We start from the raw sequence: 17,891 nt of genomic DNA, 5'->3' as shown, positions 1-17,891 counted from the left end.
GGCTGAGCCGAGGGTGCCTCGGGCTCGGGCGAGTCGTCGATCTTGACAGAGGGTTGATGCAGATCCTGGGAGAAGACGTCCGGGGAACCGTTGTTCGCCCCGAGGCTATCTTAGCCAGCTCGTCCGCAGTCTCGTTGTAGCGCCGAGCGATGTGGTTGAACTCGAGCCCGTAGAACTTGTCTTCCAGGCGTCGAACCTCATCGCAGCAGGCCTCCATCTTCGGGTCGCGGCAGTGGGAGTTCTTCATGACTTGGTCGATGACGAGCTGCGAGTCACCGCGGGCGTCGAGGCGTCTGACCCCTAGCTCGATGGCGATCCGCAACCCGTTGACCAGAGCCTCGTACTCGGCCACATTGTTGGACGACGGGAAATGGAGGCGTAGCACGTAGCGTAGGTGCTTCCCGAGGGGCGAGATGAAGAGCAGGCCCGCGCCGGCTCCCGTCTTCATCAGCGACCCATCGAAAAACATGGTCCAGAGCTCCGGTTTGATCGGAGCCGTCGGCAGCTGGGTGTCGACCCATTCAGCTACGAAGTCCGCCAGCACCTGGGATTTGATGGCCTTCCGAGGGGCGAACGAGATTGTTTCGCCCATGATTTCCACCGCCCACTTTGCGATCCTGCCCGAGGCCTCCCGGCACTGGATGATCTCCCCCAGGGGGAAGGATGACACCATAGTTACCGGATGAGACTCGAAGTAATGTCGTAGCTTCCGCCTCGTCAGGATCACAGCGTACATCAGCTTCTGAACTTGTGGGTAGCGGATCTTGGTCTCGGACAATACCTCGCTGACGAAGTAGACTGGCCTCTGAACGGGCAATGCATGCCCCTCTTCTTGCCTCTCGACCACAATCGCGGCGCTAACCACCTGAGTGGTCGCGGCGACGTAGACCAAGAGGGCTTCTCCATCAGCTGGGGGCACCAAGATAGGCACCTTTGTAAGGAGCGCCTTTAGGTTCCCGAGAGCTTCCTCGGCCTCAGGGGTCCAAGCGAAACTCTCGGCCTTCCTTAAGAGGCGGTACAGAGGCAGACCTCTTTCGCCGAGGCGCGAGATGAAGCGGCTCAGGGCCGCAAGACATCCCATGACCCTCTGTACGCCTTTTAAGTCCTTGATGGGCCCCATGCTGGTGATGGCTGCGATCTTCTCCGGGTTGGCTTCGATGCCTCGTTCGGAGACGATGAACCCCAGGAGCATGCCCCGGGGTACCCCAAAGACACACTTCTCAGGATTGAGCTTGACTCCTTTCGCCTTGAGACATCGGAATGTCACTTCAAGGTCGGAGAGGAGGTCGGAAGCCTTCCTCGTCTTGACCATGATGTCATCGACGTAGGCCTCGACTGTGCGACCGATGTGTTCGCCGAACACATGGTTCATGCACCGCTGGTACGTCGCGCCCGCATTCCTCAAACCGAATGGCATGGTGACATAGCAGTACATGCCGAAGGGCGTGATGAAAGAAGTCGCGAGCTGGTCGGACTCTTTCATCCGGATTTGGTGATACCCTGAGTAGGCATCGAGGAAGGACAGGGTTTCGCACCCAGCAGTGGAATCCATGATTTGATCGATGCGAGGTAGAGGGTAGGGAACCTTCGGACATGCTTTGTTGAGACCAGTGTAGTCTACACACATCCGCCATTTCCCCCCTTTCTTCCTCACAAGCACAGGGTTGGCAAGCCATTCGGGATGGAATACCTCTTTGATGAACCCTGCTGCCATTAGCTTGTGGATCTCCTCGCCTATCACTCTGCGCTTCTCCTCGTCGAATCGGCGTAGAGGCTGCCTGACGGGTCGGGCTCCGGCCCGAATATCCAGCGAGTGCTCGGCGACATCCCTCGGTATGCCGGGCATGTCCGAGGGACTCCACGCAAAGACGTCGGTGTTTGCGCGGAGAAAGTCGACGAGCACTGCTTCCTATTTGGGGTCGAGCCTGGAACCGATCCGGATCTGCTTGGAGGTGTCGCCACTGGGGGTCGAGTGGGACGGCCTTAACCGTCTCCGCTGGCTCGAAGTTGCCGGCATGACGCTTCACATCTGGCACCTCTTTGGAGAGGTTCTCCAGGTCGGCGATGAGGGCCTCGGACTCGGCGAGGGCCTCGGCGTACTCCACGCACTCCACGTCGCATTCGAACGCGTGTTTGTACGTGGGGCCGACGGTGATGACCCCGTTGGGGCCCGACATCTTGAGCTTCAGGTAGGTGTAGTTGGGGACGGCCATGAACTTCGCGTAGCATGGCCTCCCCAGTACCGTGTGGTAGGTTCCTCGGAACCCGACCACCTCGAACGTCAAGGTCTCCCTTCGGAAGTTGGAGGGCGTTCCGAAGCAGACGGGGAGGTCGAGTCGTCCGAGGGGCTGGACGCGCTTTCCAGGGATGATCCCGTGGAAGGGCGCAGCGCCTGCTCGGACGGAGGACAGATCGACGCGCAGGAGCCTGAGGGTCTCGGCGTAGATGATGTTGAGGCAGCTGCCCCCATCCATCAGGACCTTGGTGAGCCTGACGTTGTCGACGATGGGGTCGACGACGAGCGGGTATTTCCCTGGGCTCGGCACGTGGTCGGGGTGGTCGGCCTGGTCGAAGGTGATGGGCTTGTCGGACCAGTCTAGGTAGACTGGTGCCGCCACCTTCACCGAGCAGACCCCCCGGCGCTCTTGCTTGCGATGCCGAGCCGAGGCATTCGCCGCATGCCCACCGTAGATCATGAAGCAGTCGCGGACCTCGGGGAACTCTCCTGCTTGGCGATCTTCGTTCTTGTCGTCGTTGCGGGCCTTGCCACCCTCTGCGGGTGGCCCGGCCCTGTGGAAGTGGCACCGAAGCATGACGCACTCCTCGAGGGTGTGCTTAACGGGCCCCTGATGATAGGGGCACGGCTCCTTGAGCATCTTGTCGAAGAGGTTAGCACCTCCGGGGGGCTTCCGAGGGTTCTTGTACTCGGCGGCGGCGACAAGGTCCGCGTCGGCGGCGTCGCGTTTCGATTGCGACTTCTTCTTGCCCTTCTTCTTGGCGCCGCACAGAGTAGATGCCTCGGGAGCATCTTCCGATGGGCGGCCCTGGGGCTGCTTGTCCTTTCGGAAGATAGCTTCAACCGCCTCCTGGCCAGAGGCGAACTTGGTGGCGATGTCCATCAGCTCGCTCGCCCTGGTGGGGGTCTTGCGACCCAACTTGCTCACCAGGTCACGGCAGGTGGTGCCGGCGAGGAACGCGCCGATGACATCCGAGTCGGTGATGTTGGGCAGCTCGGTGCGCTGCTTCGAGAATCACCGGATGTAGTCCCGGAGCGACTCTCCCGGCTGTTGCCGGCAGCTCCGAAGGTCCCAAGAATTCCCGGGGCGCACGTACGTGCCCTGGAAATTGCCGGCGAAGGCTTGGACCAAGTCGTCCCAGTTGGAGATCTGCCCCGGAGGCAGGTGCTCCAACCAGGCGCGAGCGGTGTCGGAGAGGAACAGGGGGAGGTTACAGATGATGAGGTTGTCGTCGTCCGTTCCACCCAGTTGGCAGGCCAGGCGGTAGTCCGCGAGCCACAGTTCCGGTCTCGTTTCCCCCGAGTACTTCGTGATAGTAGTCGGGGGTCGGAACCGGGTCGGGAATGGCGCCCGTCGGATGGCCCGACTGAAGACCTGCGGACCAGGTGGTTCGGGCGAGGGACTCCGATCCTCCCCGCTGTCATAGCGTCCCCCACGCCTGGGGTGGTAGCCTCGGCGCACCCTATCGTCGAGGTGGGCCCGACGGTCACGACGATGGTGTTCGTTGCCGAGGTGGCCCGGGGCCGCAGGCGCGGTGTTGCGCGTGCGCCCGGTGTAGACCGAGGCTTCCCGCATGAATCGGGAAGTCGCGGCGTGAGGTTCCGAGGGGTATCCTTTCCTTCGGGAGGCAGTGCTCTCGGCCCGTCGGGCCGCAGCGCCTTCCAGGAGATTCTTGAGCTCTCCCTGGATTCGCCGACCCTCGGTGGTTGATGGCTCCGGCATCGCGCGGAGGAGCATCGCTGCGGCTGCCAGGTTCTGACCAACCCCGCTGGATGCGGGCGGTGGCCTGACCCTGACATCGTTGGCGACGCGGTGCTGGAGACCCTGGGGCAGGTGACGTATTTCTCCGGCCGGGGGTTGGCCCGCCCATACCTGCCCGACGTCCTGACGGATCGGCTCAAGCGCTCCTGCTCCCTCGTCGAGCCTGGCCTACGCCCCGCGGACTTGCTCGAGCTGTGGGTCGCGACACCCCGCCGGAATGGGGACCACAGCTAGCTCCCGCGGGATGTCAGCGCGGGGCACCGGCCTGGGAAGATCACCGTCCTCCGGCATGCCAAGATGGTTGCCTTCGGAGGGATCCCCTAGCTCGACGTGGAAACATTCGCGGCTTGGGCCGCAGTCCTCGTCGTCAAGGCTGCGGCTTCCGTTGGAACAGTCGGAGAGGCAGTAGTCACATGCGGTCATGAAGTCCCGCATGGTACTGGGGTTGCCAAATCCAGAGAAATCCCAACAGGTGCTGGGATCGTCATCTTCCTCGGACCCAGAGGGCCCGTAGGTCGAGACGTCCGTCAATCGGTCCCAAGGCGACCGCATACGAAACCCCAGTGGGGTTGCACTCGCCTCAATGAGAGCGCCCGCCAAAGCGTGATCGCTTGGCGGGTTGAGGCCGAGTCGAAAAAACGTAGGATGGGAATTAGTCAGTACCTTTTGGTCGACGCGGAGCGACATAGTCACATCGGGGACTGGTTGCACCGTCATCTCAGGTATGAGGGCGACGTCCTGCAAGCTCTCCGCGAGTGCGCCGGCGTCGTCCATTTGCTCAGGATTGGCGCGTCGCGGGGGACGGTGCTCGCCTTCGTCTCGAACGCGAGGTCGACGCCCGGCGTACCTTCCGTCGGGGCGCTGGGGATGTCGATTCGCTCGACAGCCGACGAAGCGCGGCCTCCCGCTTGGCCTTGGTTGCCCTGCCTCCTCCTCCGTTGGCGGGGGAGAGGACGGGGTGAGCTTGAGTGTTGTTCTTCCACCGCGCGGGGAAGATGTCGTCGGTTCCGCCACCGGTGGGCGGGATGTCGGCCGCCATTGTCGTTATCGCGTGGCGGTGGAAGGAGTATCATGTCGTAGCTGCCGTCGAAGGACATGAACTCAAGACTCCCGAAACGGAGCACCGTTCCGGGCCGGAGAGGTTGCTGGAGACTGCCCATCTGGAGCTTGACGGGAAGCTGTTCGTCAGCACGCAGCAGGCCCCTACCTGGCGCGCCAACTGTCGGCGTTTCGAGACCAGGGGGTCCCTAAGCCGATGAGTGAGTGTGCTGCGTGCCCCAGCCCAGATGGGTCGACCGCATGAGCGAGCGCGAAGGGGGGAGAGGCGAGGTGGCCGGAGCCGGGCGTGAGAGAGGTGGAAATCCCGCGGCCTTCGTGTTTGTCCCGCGCCCAGGTCGGGTGCGCTTGCAGTAGGGGGGTTACAAGCGTCCACGCGGGTGAGGGAAGCGAGCGGCCCCAAGAGAGCGCCTGTCCCGTCCTCGGTCCCGCGCGGCCAACCTTCTCTAAGAAGGCCCTGGTCCTTCCTTTTATAGGCGTAAGGAGAGGATCCAGGTGTACAACGGGGGCGTAGCGGAGTGCTACGTGTCTAGCGGAGGGAGAGCTAGTGCCCTAAGTACATGCCAATGTGGCAGCCGGAGAGATCTTGGCGCCCTGCTGGTGTGATGTCGTGGCTATCGGAGGAGCAACGGAGCTTGGCGGAGGGACAGCTGTTGGAGCGGTCGAGTCCTTGCTGACGTCCCCCTGCTTCCGTAAGGGAGCTGAGAGCCGCCGTCGTCACAGGGCACGCAGAGCACCATCATTGCCTGTCTGGCGGAGCTAGTCAGATGGGACGTTGGTCTTGTTCTCCGTGGCCCGAGTCGGCTCGGGTAGGGTGATGATGGCGCTCCCTGTTGACGTGGCGGACCCGCGCCCGAGGCCGGGCGACGTGGGGGTTCCTCCGAAGCTGAGGTCGAGTCTGTCTTCTGTTGCCGAGGCCGAGCCCGAGCCCCTGGGTCGGGCGAGGCGGAGGTCGTTCGGCAGAGGCCAGAGCGGAGTCCGAGCCCTGGGGTCGGGCAAGGCGGAGTTCGTCGTCTTCCGGGTCTTAGCCCGAGTCCGAGCCCTGGGTCGGGCGGAGCGGAGTTCGCCGTCTTCCGGGGCTTAGCCCGAGTCCGAGCCCTGGGTCGGGCGGAGCGGAGTTCGCCGTCTTCCGGGGCTTAGCCCGAGTCCGAGCCCTGGGTCGGGCGGAGCGGAGTTCGCCGTCTTCCGGGGCTTAGCCCGAGTCCGAGCCCTGGGTCGGGCGGAGCGGAGTTCGCCGTCTTCCGGGGCTTAGCCCGAGTCCGAGCCCTGGGTCGGGCGGAGCGGAGTTCGCCGTCTTCCGGGGCTTAGCCCGAGTCCGAGCCCTGGGTCGGGCGGAGCGGAGCTTCCTATGGAGCCTTTTGGCAAGGCATGACTGCCCGTCAGACTCACTCTGTCGAGTGGCACTGCAGCCGGAGTGGCGCAGGCGGCGCTGTCCTTCTGTCAGACCGGTCAGTGGAGCGGCGGAGTGACGACGGTCACTTCGGCTCTGCCGGGGGGCGAGCGTCAGGATAGAGGTGTCAGGCCACCTTTGCGTTAAATGCTCCTGCAACTCGGTCAGTCGGTGCGGCGATTTAGTCAGGGTTGCTTCTTAGCGAAGCCAAGGCCTCGGGCGAGCCGGAGATGTCTCCGCCGTTAAAAAGGGGGGGCCTCGGGCGGGACGGAAGTCCCTCGAGGTCGGCTGCCCTTGTCCGAGGCTAGGCTCGAGCGAAGCGTGATCGAGTCACTCGTATGGACTGATCCCTGACTTAATCGCACCCATCAGGCCTCTGCAGCTTTATGCTGATGGGGGTTACCAGCTGAGAATTAGGCGTCTTGAGGGTACCCCTAATTATGGTCCCCGACAAGTTCGCTATGAATAGTCTGCCTACCAACCGTGGATAGTAGTCCGACCACTAGGGCTGAATAGTCCGTCAGCTCGTAGAGAGGAACCCAAGGTACTGCACGCCGCTTGTAGGCTCTAGGATTTGTCGGAATTTGGCCAAAAAGACGCCAACAGGTGGCTAGAGTTGGATGGTTGCATCTATCAGTAATTAATAGAGGCAACATCCTAGAGTGGCTGCCTCTATTAAACATTTGGTGTTTGCAATATCGAAATTGTTACTCATAGGGTCCAATTGATTTAATGACCCCAGTGTTGTTAAGTTCACGAGCTTCAAAGAATTCTACATGTCTACAATGCTACATTTGTGGGCAAAATTTGGGTTCTTGTAAAAAATATATGTGTGGAATATTTACCAAATAATTATAATGTGGTATGAATTTGTGTGAGCATGTTTGGACACATTTATAAGTTTACTCCTAAACTTATATTATGTTTTGCTTCATGCAAGTACAACTGATTGGAATATTCATGGTCAAAGCATGTGTCCATCACTATATCAAATCAACATACCATATATGTATGTACTCAACAAAAAGCGCAAATAGTCACATCTATCTTATAAATACACCCTCACACACCCAAACAGTAACATTCAAGAGGTTGGGCTAGGACATCATTGGGATGATGAAGTAATATTGTATTGTCTATGTATTGACCAACCATGAGTTTATAATTACGATTTGATGTTTTCAATTATTTATATGATGAACATAGTTCAAAAATATATCCAGATAAATCTCAATCAATATATTGATTATTTCTAGGAAACACATGCCGGTATGAGGGCACCATTATCAAGTACATTTCATATGTAATCTAAAAGATGGCACCTCCAACGATGGGTTGCTGCCACGATAAGGCAGGGTTCATCAAAGAGAACTGGTTGTATGGCAGCAATTGTTGCTGCTGTAGGAAGGCAACGACCAATGGATTAGCCACTGCCAGTGGATTAAGTAATGGTTGTCGCTGTTGTAGGTACGCAGCAGAGTTCGACACAGTCAGTTGGTTGAATGGAAGCAGCTGTTGCAAGTAGGCAGCAGGGTTTGCCACAGCTAGCTGAGTCAGAGCTGGTACAATCTGTTGCAACAACTGTTGTTGCAGGTATGTAGGTGCATTAACCATAGCGAGAGGGCTAGATGAAAGCAGTTGTTGCTGTTGTAGGTAGGCGGCAGGGTTCACCATGGCTAGTTGACTAAGCGCTGGTAGAAACTGTTGCAATTGTTGTTGTTGGTATGTAGCTACATTTGCCAGAGCAAGTGGGTTGGATGCAAGCATCTGCTATTGCAAGTAGGCGATAGGGTTCACCACAGCTAGTTGGCTCAGTGCTGGTAGGAACTGTTGTTGCTGTTGCGTTGCGATGGTTTGTATGGTTAGATGTGCCAAGGATTGTTGTTGCAATTGGTCAATTGGTTGTTGTAAGACGCTCGCCGCAAGCGCTTGTTGTAGCATGTAGGCTTGCACAGCTAGGTGTTCGAAGCCCATTGAAGTAACTGGTGGGAGGAACTGTGGAATAATGGCACTAGGAGCAAGTGAGCATTGTGGAATAATGAACGCATTTGTTGCGCTCACAAAAAGGGCAAGAAGCGCAAGGAGGGCTAATATCTTGGTAGCCATTGTTGTTAGGTCGTTGCTAGTGAGCTTCGCTTGGTGTGTTTCTGAATGCTCAAAATATTATGGGTGATGGATTAACTACTGATATGGGAGCTATTTATATAGGTGAGGTCTCGAATATTTTTGTTGGATTTTGTCTTTTTTTCCAAACAACAGATAAGATATAGATGATATGGCATCTACTCGATTTCGACATTTAGTTATCATCTTTATCGGATTATATGGTATTTGCTGGAAAGATACTTTCCACTACCTACAAGAAAATGTGCCATTCTTATATAGGAACTCTTTTTATCTACGTGGAATGAAATGCATGATCTCTTCACCTTTACACATGTGACAACCTTAACATAATATGATATGTAAAGTTTGCTATAAAAGCCTTTATAAATGGATATTGTTGTACTTATGTTCTGATGGTTAAACAAGCATAGTAGTTAGATGAGAAGTGATTTGACAATGAAGGAACAAATACTACAAGATTGAGACTAATTGAAATCCTAGAATGCATAGATGAATGCACACACATAGGATGACCAAAATTAGAATGATTATATCTAAATGTGGCAATTGGCGCACACCTCAAGTGTTCTTGATTACAACTTGCTTTAGTATTGTCTAAAAAGAATCGTGTATAACTTTTACTGAGTTCAAAATATATTCTGATGACAAAAAGCAATACCAAGATATATGTTATGAATAATTCAATGGGACATATTTGATCTTCAAAATTTGGATAGATTTTCTAGAGAGTATGTCATTTTAGGAAAAACTGATTTAGGAAAAAGGTAGGACATGCAACAAACTAGAGCGGAAGGAGTATATGTTGATTTGTAACTGTTGAATCAAATAGATGTATGCCTAAAATCAGCAAATGGAAACTAAAATCTTCCCATACCCTAAATCTAATAGAGAAATTCTCCTTGGCTGAACGGGTATCGGTCCCATTTGACACCTCTACTACTAACGCTAACAACATTCTTCACTTCTAGTGTATGACATCGACAATTGCTTAGTTTTAACATGCCCAAACTAATACTAAACAACCACCATTAGGCATGCATCACCCACTATGCATTATAGTGGATTTGTGCCGGATCGGATCCTCCATCACTATTGTAGTTCTTTGTAGTAGAGGATAATTGGTGACAAACATGCACCTACAATTTTGTGTTCGATACAAACAAACAGGTGCACAAAGAAAATAGCTTAGACAGTGGCCACTTTTGATCAACCAATTGACGAGAGTCAAGGCTCCAGCAAGGCAGCGACAATTGCGCTGCATGCTTTTATCCCTTCTGCCGAGAGCCTTGTTTGTAGATGGATGCCGTTGGAATCTTTATCTCTGCTCTGCCTGTTGTGCTGCGTACCTATAAAAGCTGAGGGAGCATAGCTGACCGGGACCCTGACGCCAAGCCAAGCCAACACGAGAAGCCGTAGCAAAAAGAAAAACATAGAGAAACCGCCAGGCCACCACGCCTCCAACCAGGAGAGAGAGATGCACGTAGGACCGGACGAACGAGCAGCACCAAGCACCGAAGCCATGAGAGCAGTCCAAGCCCGCCACAAGCCACACGCAACAGACGAGGACCCAGCAGCTTCCACACAGTAGATCACACGTGCAACTGCAGCTAGCATTCACAATCACGTAACAACGTTTCGCCTGCCAAAACCCCGGATCATACACTTTCAGTGCATATTGGAAAATCTGATGGTTATTCCGAATGACGAAACCGTGAACCATACACTTACTATGCTTACCAGAAGATTAGATGGTTATTCCGGATGATTAAGCCTGAGACCATGCGCTTAAGGTGCATAGAGGAACATTCGATGGTTATATCGGGTTGATTTGGTTTGATAATCTAATGTACGCTTCAGATTAATCTAATAATTAAGATCCGATGGTTATACCGGATTGAGTTAATAATCCAATGATGCATACCATATTAATTTAATAATTAAGATATGATGATATATATATGTGATCTGGATTAAAATTATGTCAAAGTTATGATTGAGGAATTCTCGCCACCCAAAAGTGCAACATCTTTTTAGTACTCATGATTAGCTAAAGGAGATATCCAGCAGTATCCAAAAACACTTTATTTTTTCCTTTTTTATTCTTGAAGGAATTAATTGTATCAGTCTATATATGATTTGTGTCATGGATGCTCACACAAATTGTGCTTGGATACTCCTATTTTCTATGACATGTGAGTGCAGCCTATGTTGGTTCTAGTTTTATGAGCTACACGTAATAAACCATCGAATTAGTAACAAGCTTTCTAATTTAGTTAGATTTACAATTTTAGAACATGCACTTTGTCGGATTCTACACATTGAAATAAAAAGCAATCTATTGGACTAAGATACGAGTCCAAATGACGCACCAAGTGCTCTCTAAACAAAACAATCGAATGGCATTGGCCAATTGGTATTTTAATCTTGGATCTTCACTTTTACAACTAAACAACCCAAATATAAATATTATTTGAGTGGGTTTGGCGTTCATCAACAACATTCCCATCTTTAGTAATGCTACCTAGCATAAAAGTGAGCTAGCACGTTAGGCAGCCCATTCCATGCAATTTTTACGTTCCTCAAAAAAGTTCTTTGATATATTTTTGGTATAATAATTTAAACTTTACATTGATCATAATTTTTTCAGCCAATAAGTTCCATAATTTGGTGTTTGCGATATCGAAATTGTTACTCATAGGGTCCAATTGATTTAATGACCTTGGTGCTGTTAAGTTCACGGGCTTCAAAGAATTATACATGTCTAGAATGGTACATTTGTGTGCAAAATTTGGGTTCTTGTAAAAAAATATGTGTGGAATACTTACCAAAAAATTATAATGTGGTATGAATTTGTGTGAGCATGTTTGGACGCAGTTATAAGTTTACTCCTAAACTAATATTATGTTTTGCTTCGTGCAAGTACAACCGATTTGAATATTCATGGTCAAAGCATGTGTCCATCACTATATCAAATCAACATACCATATATGTATGTACTCAACAAAAAGCGCAAATAGTCACATCTATCTTATAAATACACCCGCACACACCCAAACTATAACATTCAAGAGGTTGGGCTAGGACATCATTGGGATGATGAAGTAATATTTTATTGTTTATGTATCGACCAAGCATAAGTTTATAATTACGATTTGATGTTTTCAATTATCAATTATTTATATGATGAACATAGTTTAGAAATATATCGAGATAAATCTCAATCAATATATTGATTATTTCTAGGAAACACATGCCGCTATGAGGGCACCATTATCGAGTACATCTCATATGTAATCTAAAAGATGGCACCTCCAACGATGGGTTGCTGCCACAACAAGGCAGGGTTCATCAAAGAGAACTGGTTGTATGGCAGCAATTGTTGCTGCTGTAGGAAGGCAACGACCAATGGGTTAGCCACCGCTAGTGGATTAAGTAACTGTTGTCGCTGTTGTAGGTACGCAGCAGAGTTCGACACAGTCAGTTGGTTGAATGGAAGCAGCTGTTGCAAGTAGGCAGCAGGGTTTGCCACAGCTAGCTGAGTCAGAGCTGGTACAATCTGTTGCAGCAACTGTTGTTGCAGGTATGTAGGTGCATTAACCACAGCGAGAGGGCTAGATGAAATCAGTTGTTGCTGTTGTAGGTAGGCGGCAGGGTTCACCATGGCTAGTTGACTGAGCGCTGGTAGAAACTGTTGCAATTGTTGTTGTTGTTGGTATGCAACTATGTTTGCCAGAGCAAGTGGGTTGGATGCAAGCAACTGCTGTTGCAAGTAGGCGACAGGGTTCACCACAGCTAGTTGGCTCAGTGCTGGTAGAAATTGTTGTTGCTGTTGCGTTGCGATGGTTTGTATGGTTAGATGTGCCAAGGATTGTTGTTGTAATTGGGCAATTGGTTGTTGTAAGACGCTCGCCGCAAGCGCTTGTTGTAGCCTGTAGGCTTGCACAGCTGGGTGTTCGAAGCCCATTGAAGTAACTGGAGGGAGGAACTGTGGAATAATGGCACTAGGAGCAAGTGAGCATTGTGGAATAATGAACGCATTTGTTGCGCTCACAAAAAGGGCAAGAAGCGCAAAGAGGGATAATATCTTGGTAGCCATTGTTGTTAGGTCGTTGCTAGTGCGCTTCGCTAGGTGTGTTTCTGAATGCTCAAAATATTATGGGTGATGGTTAACTACTGATTTGGGAGCTATTTATACAAGTGAGATCTCATATATATTTTTTGGATTTAGTCTTTTTCCAAACAACAGATAAGGTATAGATGATATGGCATCTACTCTATTTTGACATTTAGTTATCAACTTTATCGGATTATATGGTCTTTGCTGGAAAGATACTTTCCACTACCTACAAGAAAAGGTGTCATTTTATATAGGAATTCTTTTCATCTACGTGGAATGACATGCATGATCTCTTCACCTTTACACATGTGACAACCTTAACATGATATGAATATGTAAAGTTTGCTATCAAAACCTTTATAAATGGATATTGTTGTAGTTATGTTCTGATGGTTAAACAAGCATAGTAGTTAGATGAGAAGTGATTTGACAATGAAGGAACAAATACTACAAGATTGAGACTAATTGAAATCCTAGAATGCATAGATCAATGCACACACATATGATGACCAAAATTTGAATGATTATATCTAAATGTGGCAATTGGCGCACACCTCAAGTGTTCTTAATTACATCTTGCTTTAGTATTGTCTAAAAAAATCGTGTATAACTTTTAATGAGTTCAAAATATATTCTGATGACAAAAAGCAATACCAAGATATATGTCATGAATAATTCAATGGAACAGATTTGATCTTCAAAATTTGGATAGATTTTCTAGAGAGTATGTCAATTTAGGAAAAACTAGTTTAGGAAAAAGGTAGGACACACAACAAACTAGAGCGGAAGGAGTTTCTGTTGAACTGTAATTGTTGGTTCAAATAGATGTATACCTAACTTCAGCAAATGGAAATTAAAATCTTCCCATACCCTAAATCTTATAGAGAAATTCTCCATGGCTTAACGGGTATCGGTCCCCATTGACACGTCTACTCCTAACGCTAACAACATTCTTCACTTCTAGTGTATGGCATCGACAATTGCTTAGTTCCAACATGACCAAACTAACACTAAACAACCACCATTAGGCATGCATCACCCACTATGCATTATAGTGGATCTGCGCCGGATCGGATCCTCCATCACTATTGTTGTTCTTTGTGGTAGAGGATAATTGGTGACAAACAGGCACCTACAATTTTGTGTTGGTGACAAACAGGCAGCTGCACAAAAGAAAAGAGCTTAGACGGTGGCATCTTTTGGTCATCCAATTGACGAGAGTCAAGGCTGCAGCAGGGCAGCGGCAATTGCGCTGCATGCTTTTATCCCTTCCACCGAGAGCCTTGTTTGTAGATGGATGCACTTGGAATCTTTATCTCTGCTCTTCCTGCTGTGGTGCGTTGCCTATAAAAGCTGAGGGAGCATAGCTGACCGGGCCCCTGACGCCAACCCTAGCCAACATGAGAAGCCGCCGTAAAAAGAAAAACACAGAGAAGCCACTAGGCCAGCACGCCTCCAGCCAGGAGAGAGAGAGATGCACGCAGGGCAGGACGGACGAGCAGTTCCAAGAGCCGAAGCCATGAGAGTAGTCCAAGCCCGCCACAAGCCACGCACAATAGAGGAGGATCCAGCAACTTGCACACAGCAGTTCGCACGTGCAACAGCAGCCAGCATCCGCATTCACCTAACAACGTTTCACCTACCAAAACCCCAGATCATTTGCTTTCAGTGCATACTGGAAAATCTGATGGTTATTCCGGATGACGAAGCCGTGAACCATACGCTTACTATGCTTACTAGAAGATACTAGAAGATCTGATGGTTATTCCAGATGATTAAGCCCCGGACCATGCGCTTATTGTGCATAGCAGAACATTCGATGGTTATGTCGGGTTGATTTGGTTTGATAATCTACTCTACGCTCCAGATTAATTTAATAATTAAGATATGATGGTTATATCAAATTGAATTAATAATACGATGATGGAACCATATTAATTTAATAATTAAGATATGATGATATATATGTGATTGAGGAATTCTCGCCACCCAAAAGTGCAACATCTTTTTAGTACTCCTCATTATCTAAAGGAGATATCCTGCAGTATCAAAAACCACTTTATTTTTTCCTTTTTCTTTTTTTAAGGAATTAATTATATCAGTCTATATATAATTTGTGTCATGGATGCTCACACAAATTGTGCTTGGATACTCCTATTTTCTATGACATGTGAGTGCAGGCTATGTTGGTTCTAGTTTTATGAGCTACACCTAATAAACCATCAAATTAGTAACAAGCTTTCTAATTTAGTTAGATTTACAATTTTAGAACATGCACTTTGTCAGATTCTACACATTGAAGGAAAATGCAATCTATTGGACTAAGATACGAGTCCAAATGACGCACCAAGTGCTCCCCGAGCAAAATAATCGAATGTCATTGGACAATTGGTACTTTTATCTTGGGTCTTCACTTTTACAACTAAACAACCCAAATCTAAATATTATTTGAGTGGGTTTGTGAAAGCTCTCTTGTGAGTTTTGGTGTTTAGATGACAACCCAATTAAAGGACTAACAAGTGTGCTAAGTGTTGAATAGGTGCTTTATGTAAAGCTAATATGGTCCAACACAAGTGAACAAGTGTGATGGTCCAAAGACTGAACTATTTATAGATAATGGACATCACAAGAAGGATGGGCATTGCTTAAGTGTGACTCGAGGTGCATAACTCAGAGACAACCGATCAAGCCAAGGATGGAAGCAAGAAGAGCTTCGAGGTACCGAGTGCATGGGAGAAAGTCAAGGAGACCAGGAACCCAAGGCCAGGGGTGAAGAAGAAGACTTGCGGAATCAAGGTTGATCGAGTTAAGAAAAGTTATGGTGCATCAGTGAACACTACATAAGGACATGACTTACAACCAATGAGGTAACATCTACAATTATGTGGCTTAAGTCATAAGGCTCAAGATCAAGCTCAAGAAGTGAACAAGGTCACTGAAAGGAGAAGCTGTGTCAAAACCATAACTGGAAGAAGCCCAAAAGAGCTTAGTGCACCTTGATCTCTAGTTTGGGTTGTTCCTAGTTTGAAGATATTCTATGTGACCTTTGCAGGATGTTGGAGCTCAGAAATGTCAATCTAGATCAAGTAAAGTTGACTTGATGATTTATGAGTCCAACATCAATCTCAATTATGCCAAATGCTGAAGAAGTGAAAATCAAAGAGAAGGTATGTTTCTAGACTTAGTACATTGGTTTGTGTGTACTAATATATTTGTCTAAGTGTTAGAAACAGAGAAAAGAAGAAAAGAAAAGAGATGCAAAAGACTTGGCTATGTACAACCATGTCTCTGCTCAGTCTGGCACACCGGACTGTGTCCGGTGCGCCAGACTGAACTCCGGTGAACAGGCCGCTCTCGGGAGAAGTTTGGTGACGTACGGCTATAATTCACCGGACTGTCCGGTGAGCCAACGGTCGGCAGCGCGATCAGCGGGCGACGTGTGGCTTGGGCCAACGGATAGTTGGCGCACCGGACTGTCCGGTGTGCACCGGACAGTGTCCGGTGAGCCAAGTCAAACGTTGCTCCAATGGTCAGTTGAGCTTGTTTTGGAAGGAGATCGTGCACTGGACATGCTACCCGATAGAAAGCAAATATTGTCTTCCAAAATGAATTCCAACGGCTCCTAGGCCCCTTGGGTCTATAAAAGGGACTCCTAGGCGCCTCCAACAAGCACACAAGTGCAACCAACAATTGTATACATCACTCAGATCGATTCTCTCTCTCACTCTAATGTATATCTCTCTAGTTTGTGTGAAGGCAAAGTTATAAGCCTTTAGAGAGTGGAGAGGTGCTGCAAAGAGCTAGAGCAAAGTCTTGAGCGCATTGTTACTCTACCGGAGTGCTGTCAAGAAGACTGTAAGCAGCCACGGCGTTGTTGTAACCGAACTCAACATAGTGAAAGGCTCTATCTGTCATACTGATAGATCTGAGCAAACGGAGGAAGGAGTTGAAATAGACTCCAAGCCCAGGTGTGGCTAACTCCAACGAGGACTAGGCAAGCATCTCAGGCTTGGCCGAACCTCGGGATAAAATCCTGCGTCTATGTGCTCTGCTCTGTGTTGTGTGTTGATCCTCTGTCTTATCTACTCTTTATATCTACACTTCAATACTTATCTGTGGTTCAAGTTATATTTGAAGTGCAGGGCATTTTGAGACAGGATCTTCTATTCCGCTGCAACCGACTCGAAGGGTCTTTCATTCCACTACGATCTGGTCTTCAAGTAGAGTAAGAATTTAAGTCTTCAAAGTGATAATTATTATTCGCCTATTCACCCCCCTCTAGGCGACATCCAGATCCTGTTCCCGAGCAAAGGGAACTTTCAGTTTGGCGTTCATCAGCAACATTCCTATCTTTGGTAATGCTACCTAGCATAGAAGTGAGCTTGCACGTTGGGTAGCCCATTCCATGCAATTTTACGTTCCTCAAAAAAGTTCTTTGATATATTTATGGTATAATAATTTAAACTTCACATTGCTCATAACTTTTCAGCCAATAAGTTCTATAATTTGGTGTTTGCAATATCGAAATTGTTACTCATAGGGTCCAGTTGATTTAATGACCTTGGTGTTGTTAAGTTCACGGGCTTCAAAGAATTCTACATGTCTACAATGCTGCATTTGTCTACAAAATTTGGGTTCTTGTAAAAAATACATGTGTGGAATATTTAATGACAAACATTGAATTGTAACTGTCGATTCAAATAGATGTATACCTAACTTCAACAAATGGAAATTAAAATCTTCCCATACCCTAAATCTATTAGATAAATTCTCCATGGCTTAACGGGTATCAGACCCCATTGACACCTCTACTCCTAACGGTAACAACATTCTTCACTTCTAGCGTATGGCATCGACAATTGCTTAGTTCCAACATGCCCAAACTAACACTAAACAACCACCATTAGGCATGCATCACCCACTATGCATTATAGTGTATCTGTGCAGGATCGGATCCTCCATCACTATTGTAGTTCTTTGTGGTAGAGGATAATTGGTGACAAACAGGCACCTACAATTTTGTGTTGGTGACAAACAGGCAGCTGCGACGGTGGCATCTTTTGGTCATCCAATTGACGAGAGTCAAGGCCACAACACGGCAGCAGCAATTGCGCTGCATGCTTTTATCCCTTCCGCCGAGAGCCTTGTTTGTAGATGGATGCGGTTGGAATCTTTATCTCTGCTCTACCTGCTGTGGTGCGAT

The 17,891-nt window shown here is 49.1% G+C and overlaps 2 protein-coding genes across 2 annotated transcripts; both read right to left on the bottom strand.

The window, feature by feature from the left end:
- Positions 1-7,660: 7,660 nt before the first annotated feature.
- Positions 7,661-8,606, bottom strand: z1C1_20 (alpha zein). Its single transcript, NM_001358013.1, is given in 1 exon segment — positions 7,661-8,606. A coding segment is annotated over 1 exon segment (798 nt). The 5' UTR covers positions 8,551-8,606; the 3' UTR covers positions 7,661-7,752.
- A 3,176-nt stretch (positions 8,607-11,782) lies between these two features.
- z1C1_19 (alpha zein) lies at positions 11,783-12,732 on the bottom strand. Its single transcript, NM_001358014.1, has one exon. The coding sequence runs from the start codon at positions 12,665-12,667 to the stop codon at positions 11,867-11,869; it is 801 nt and encodes a 266-aa protein (NP_001344943.1). The 5' UTR covers positions 12,668-12,732; the 3' UTR covers positions 11,783-11,866.
- Between the last annotated feature and the right edge of the window lie 5,159 nt (positions 12,733-17,891).

Source organism: Zea mays, chromosome 4 (genome assembly GCF_902167145.1).
Source record: "Zea mays cultivar B73 chromosome 4, Zm-B73-REFERENCE-NAM-5.0, whole genome shotgun sequence".
Lineage (NCBI taxonomy): Eukaryota > Viridiplantae > Streptophyta > Magnoliopsida > Poales > Poaceae > Zea > Zea mays.
The sequence above is the reverse complement of the archived record's forward strand: the minus strand, read 5'-3'. Positions and strand labels throughout refer to the sequence as shown.

Bases quoted from the DNA above. Each gene is read 5' to 3' on its own strand.
- z1C1_19 (NM_001358014.1), bottom strand. From the start codon at position 12,667: ATGGCTACCAAGATATTATCCCTCTTTGCGCTTCTTGCCCTTTTTGTG.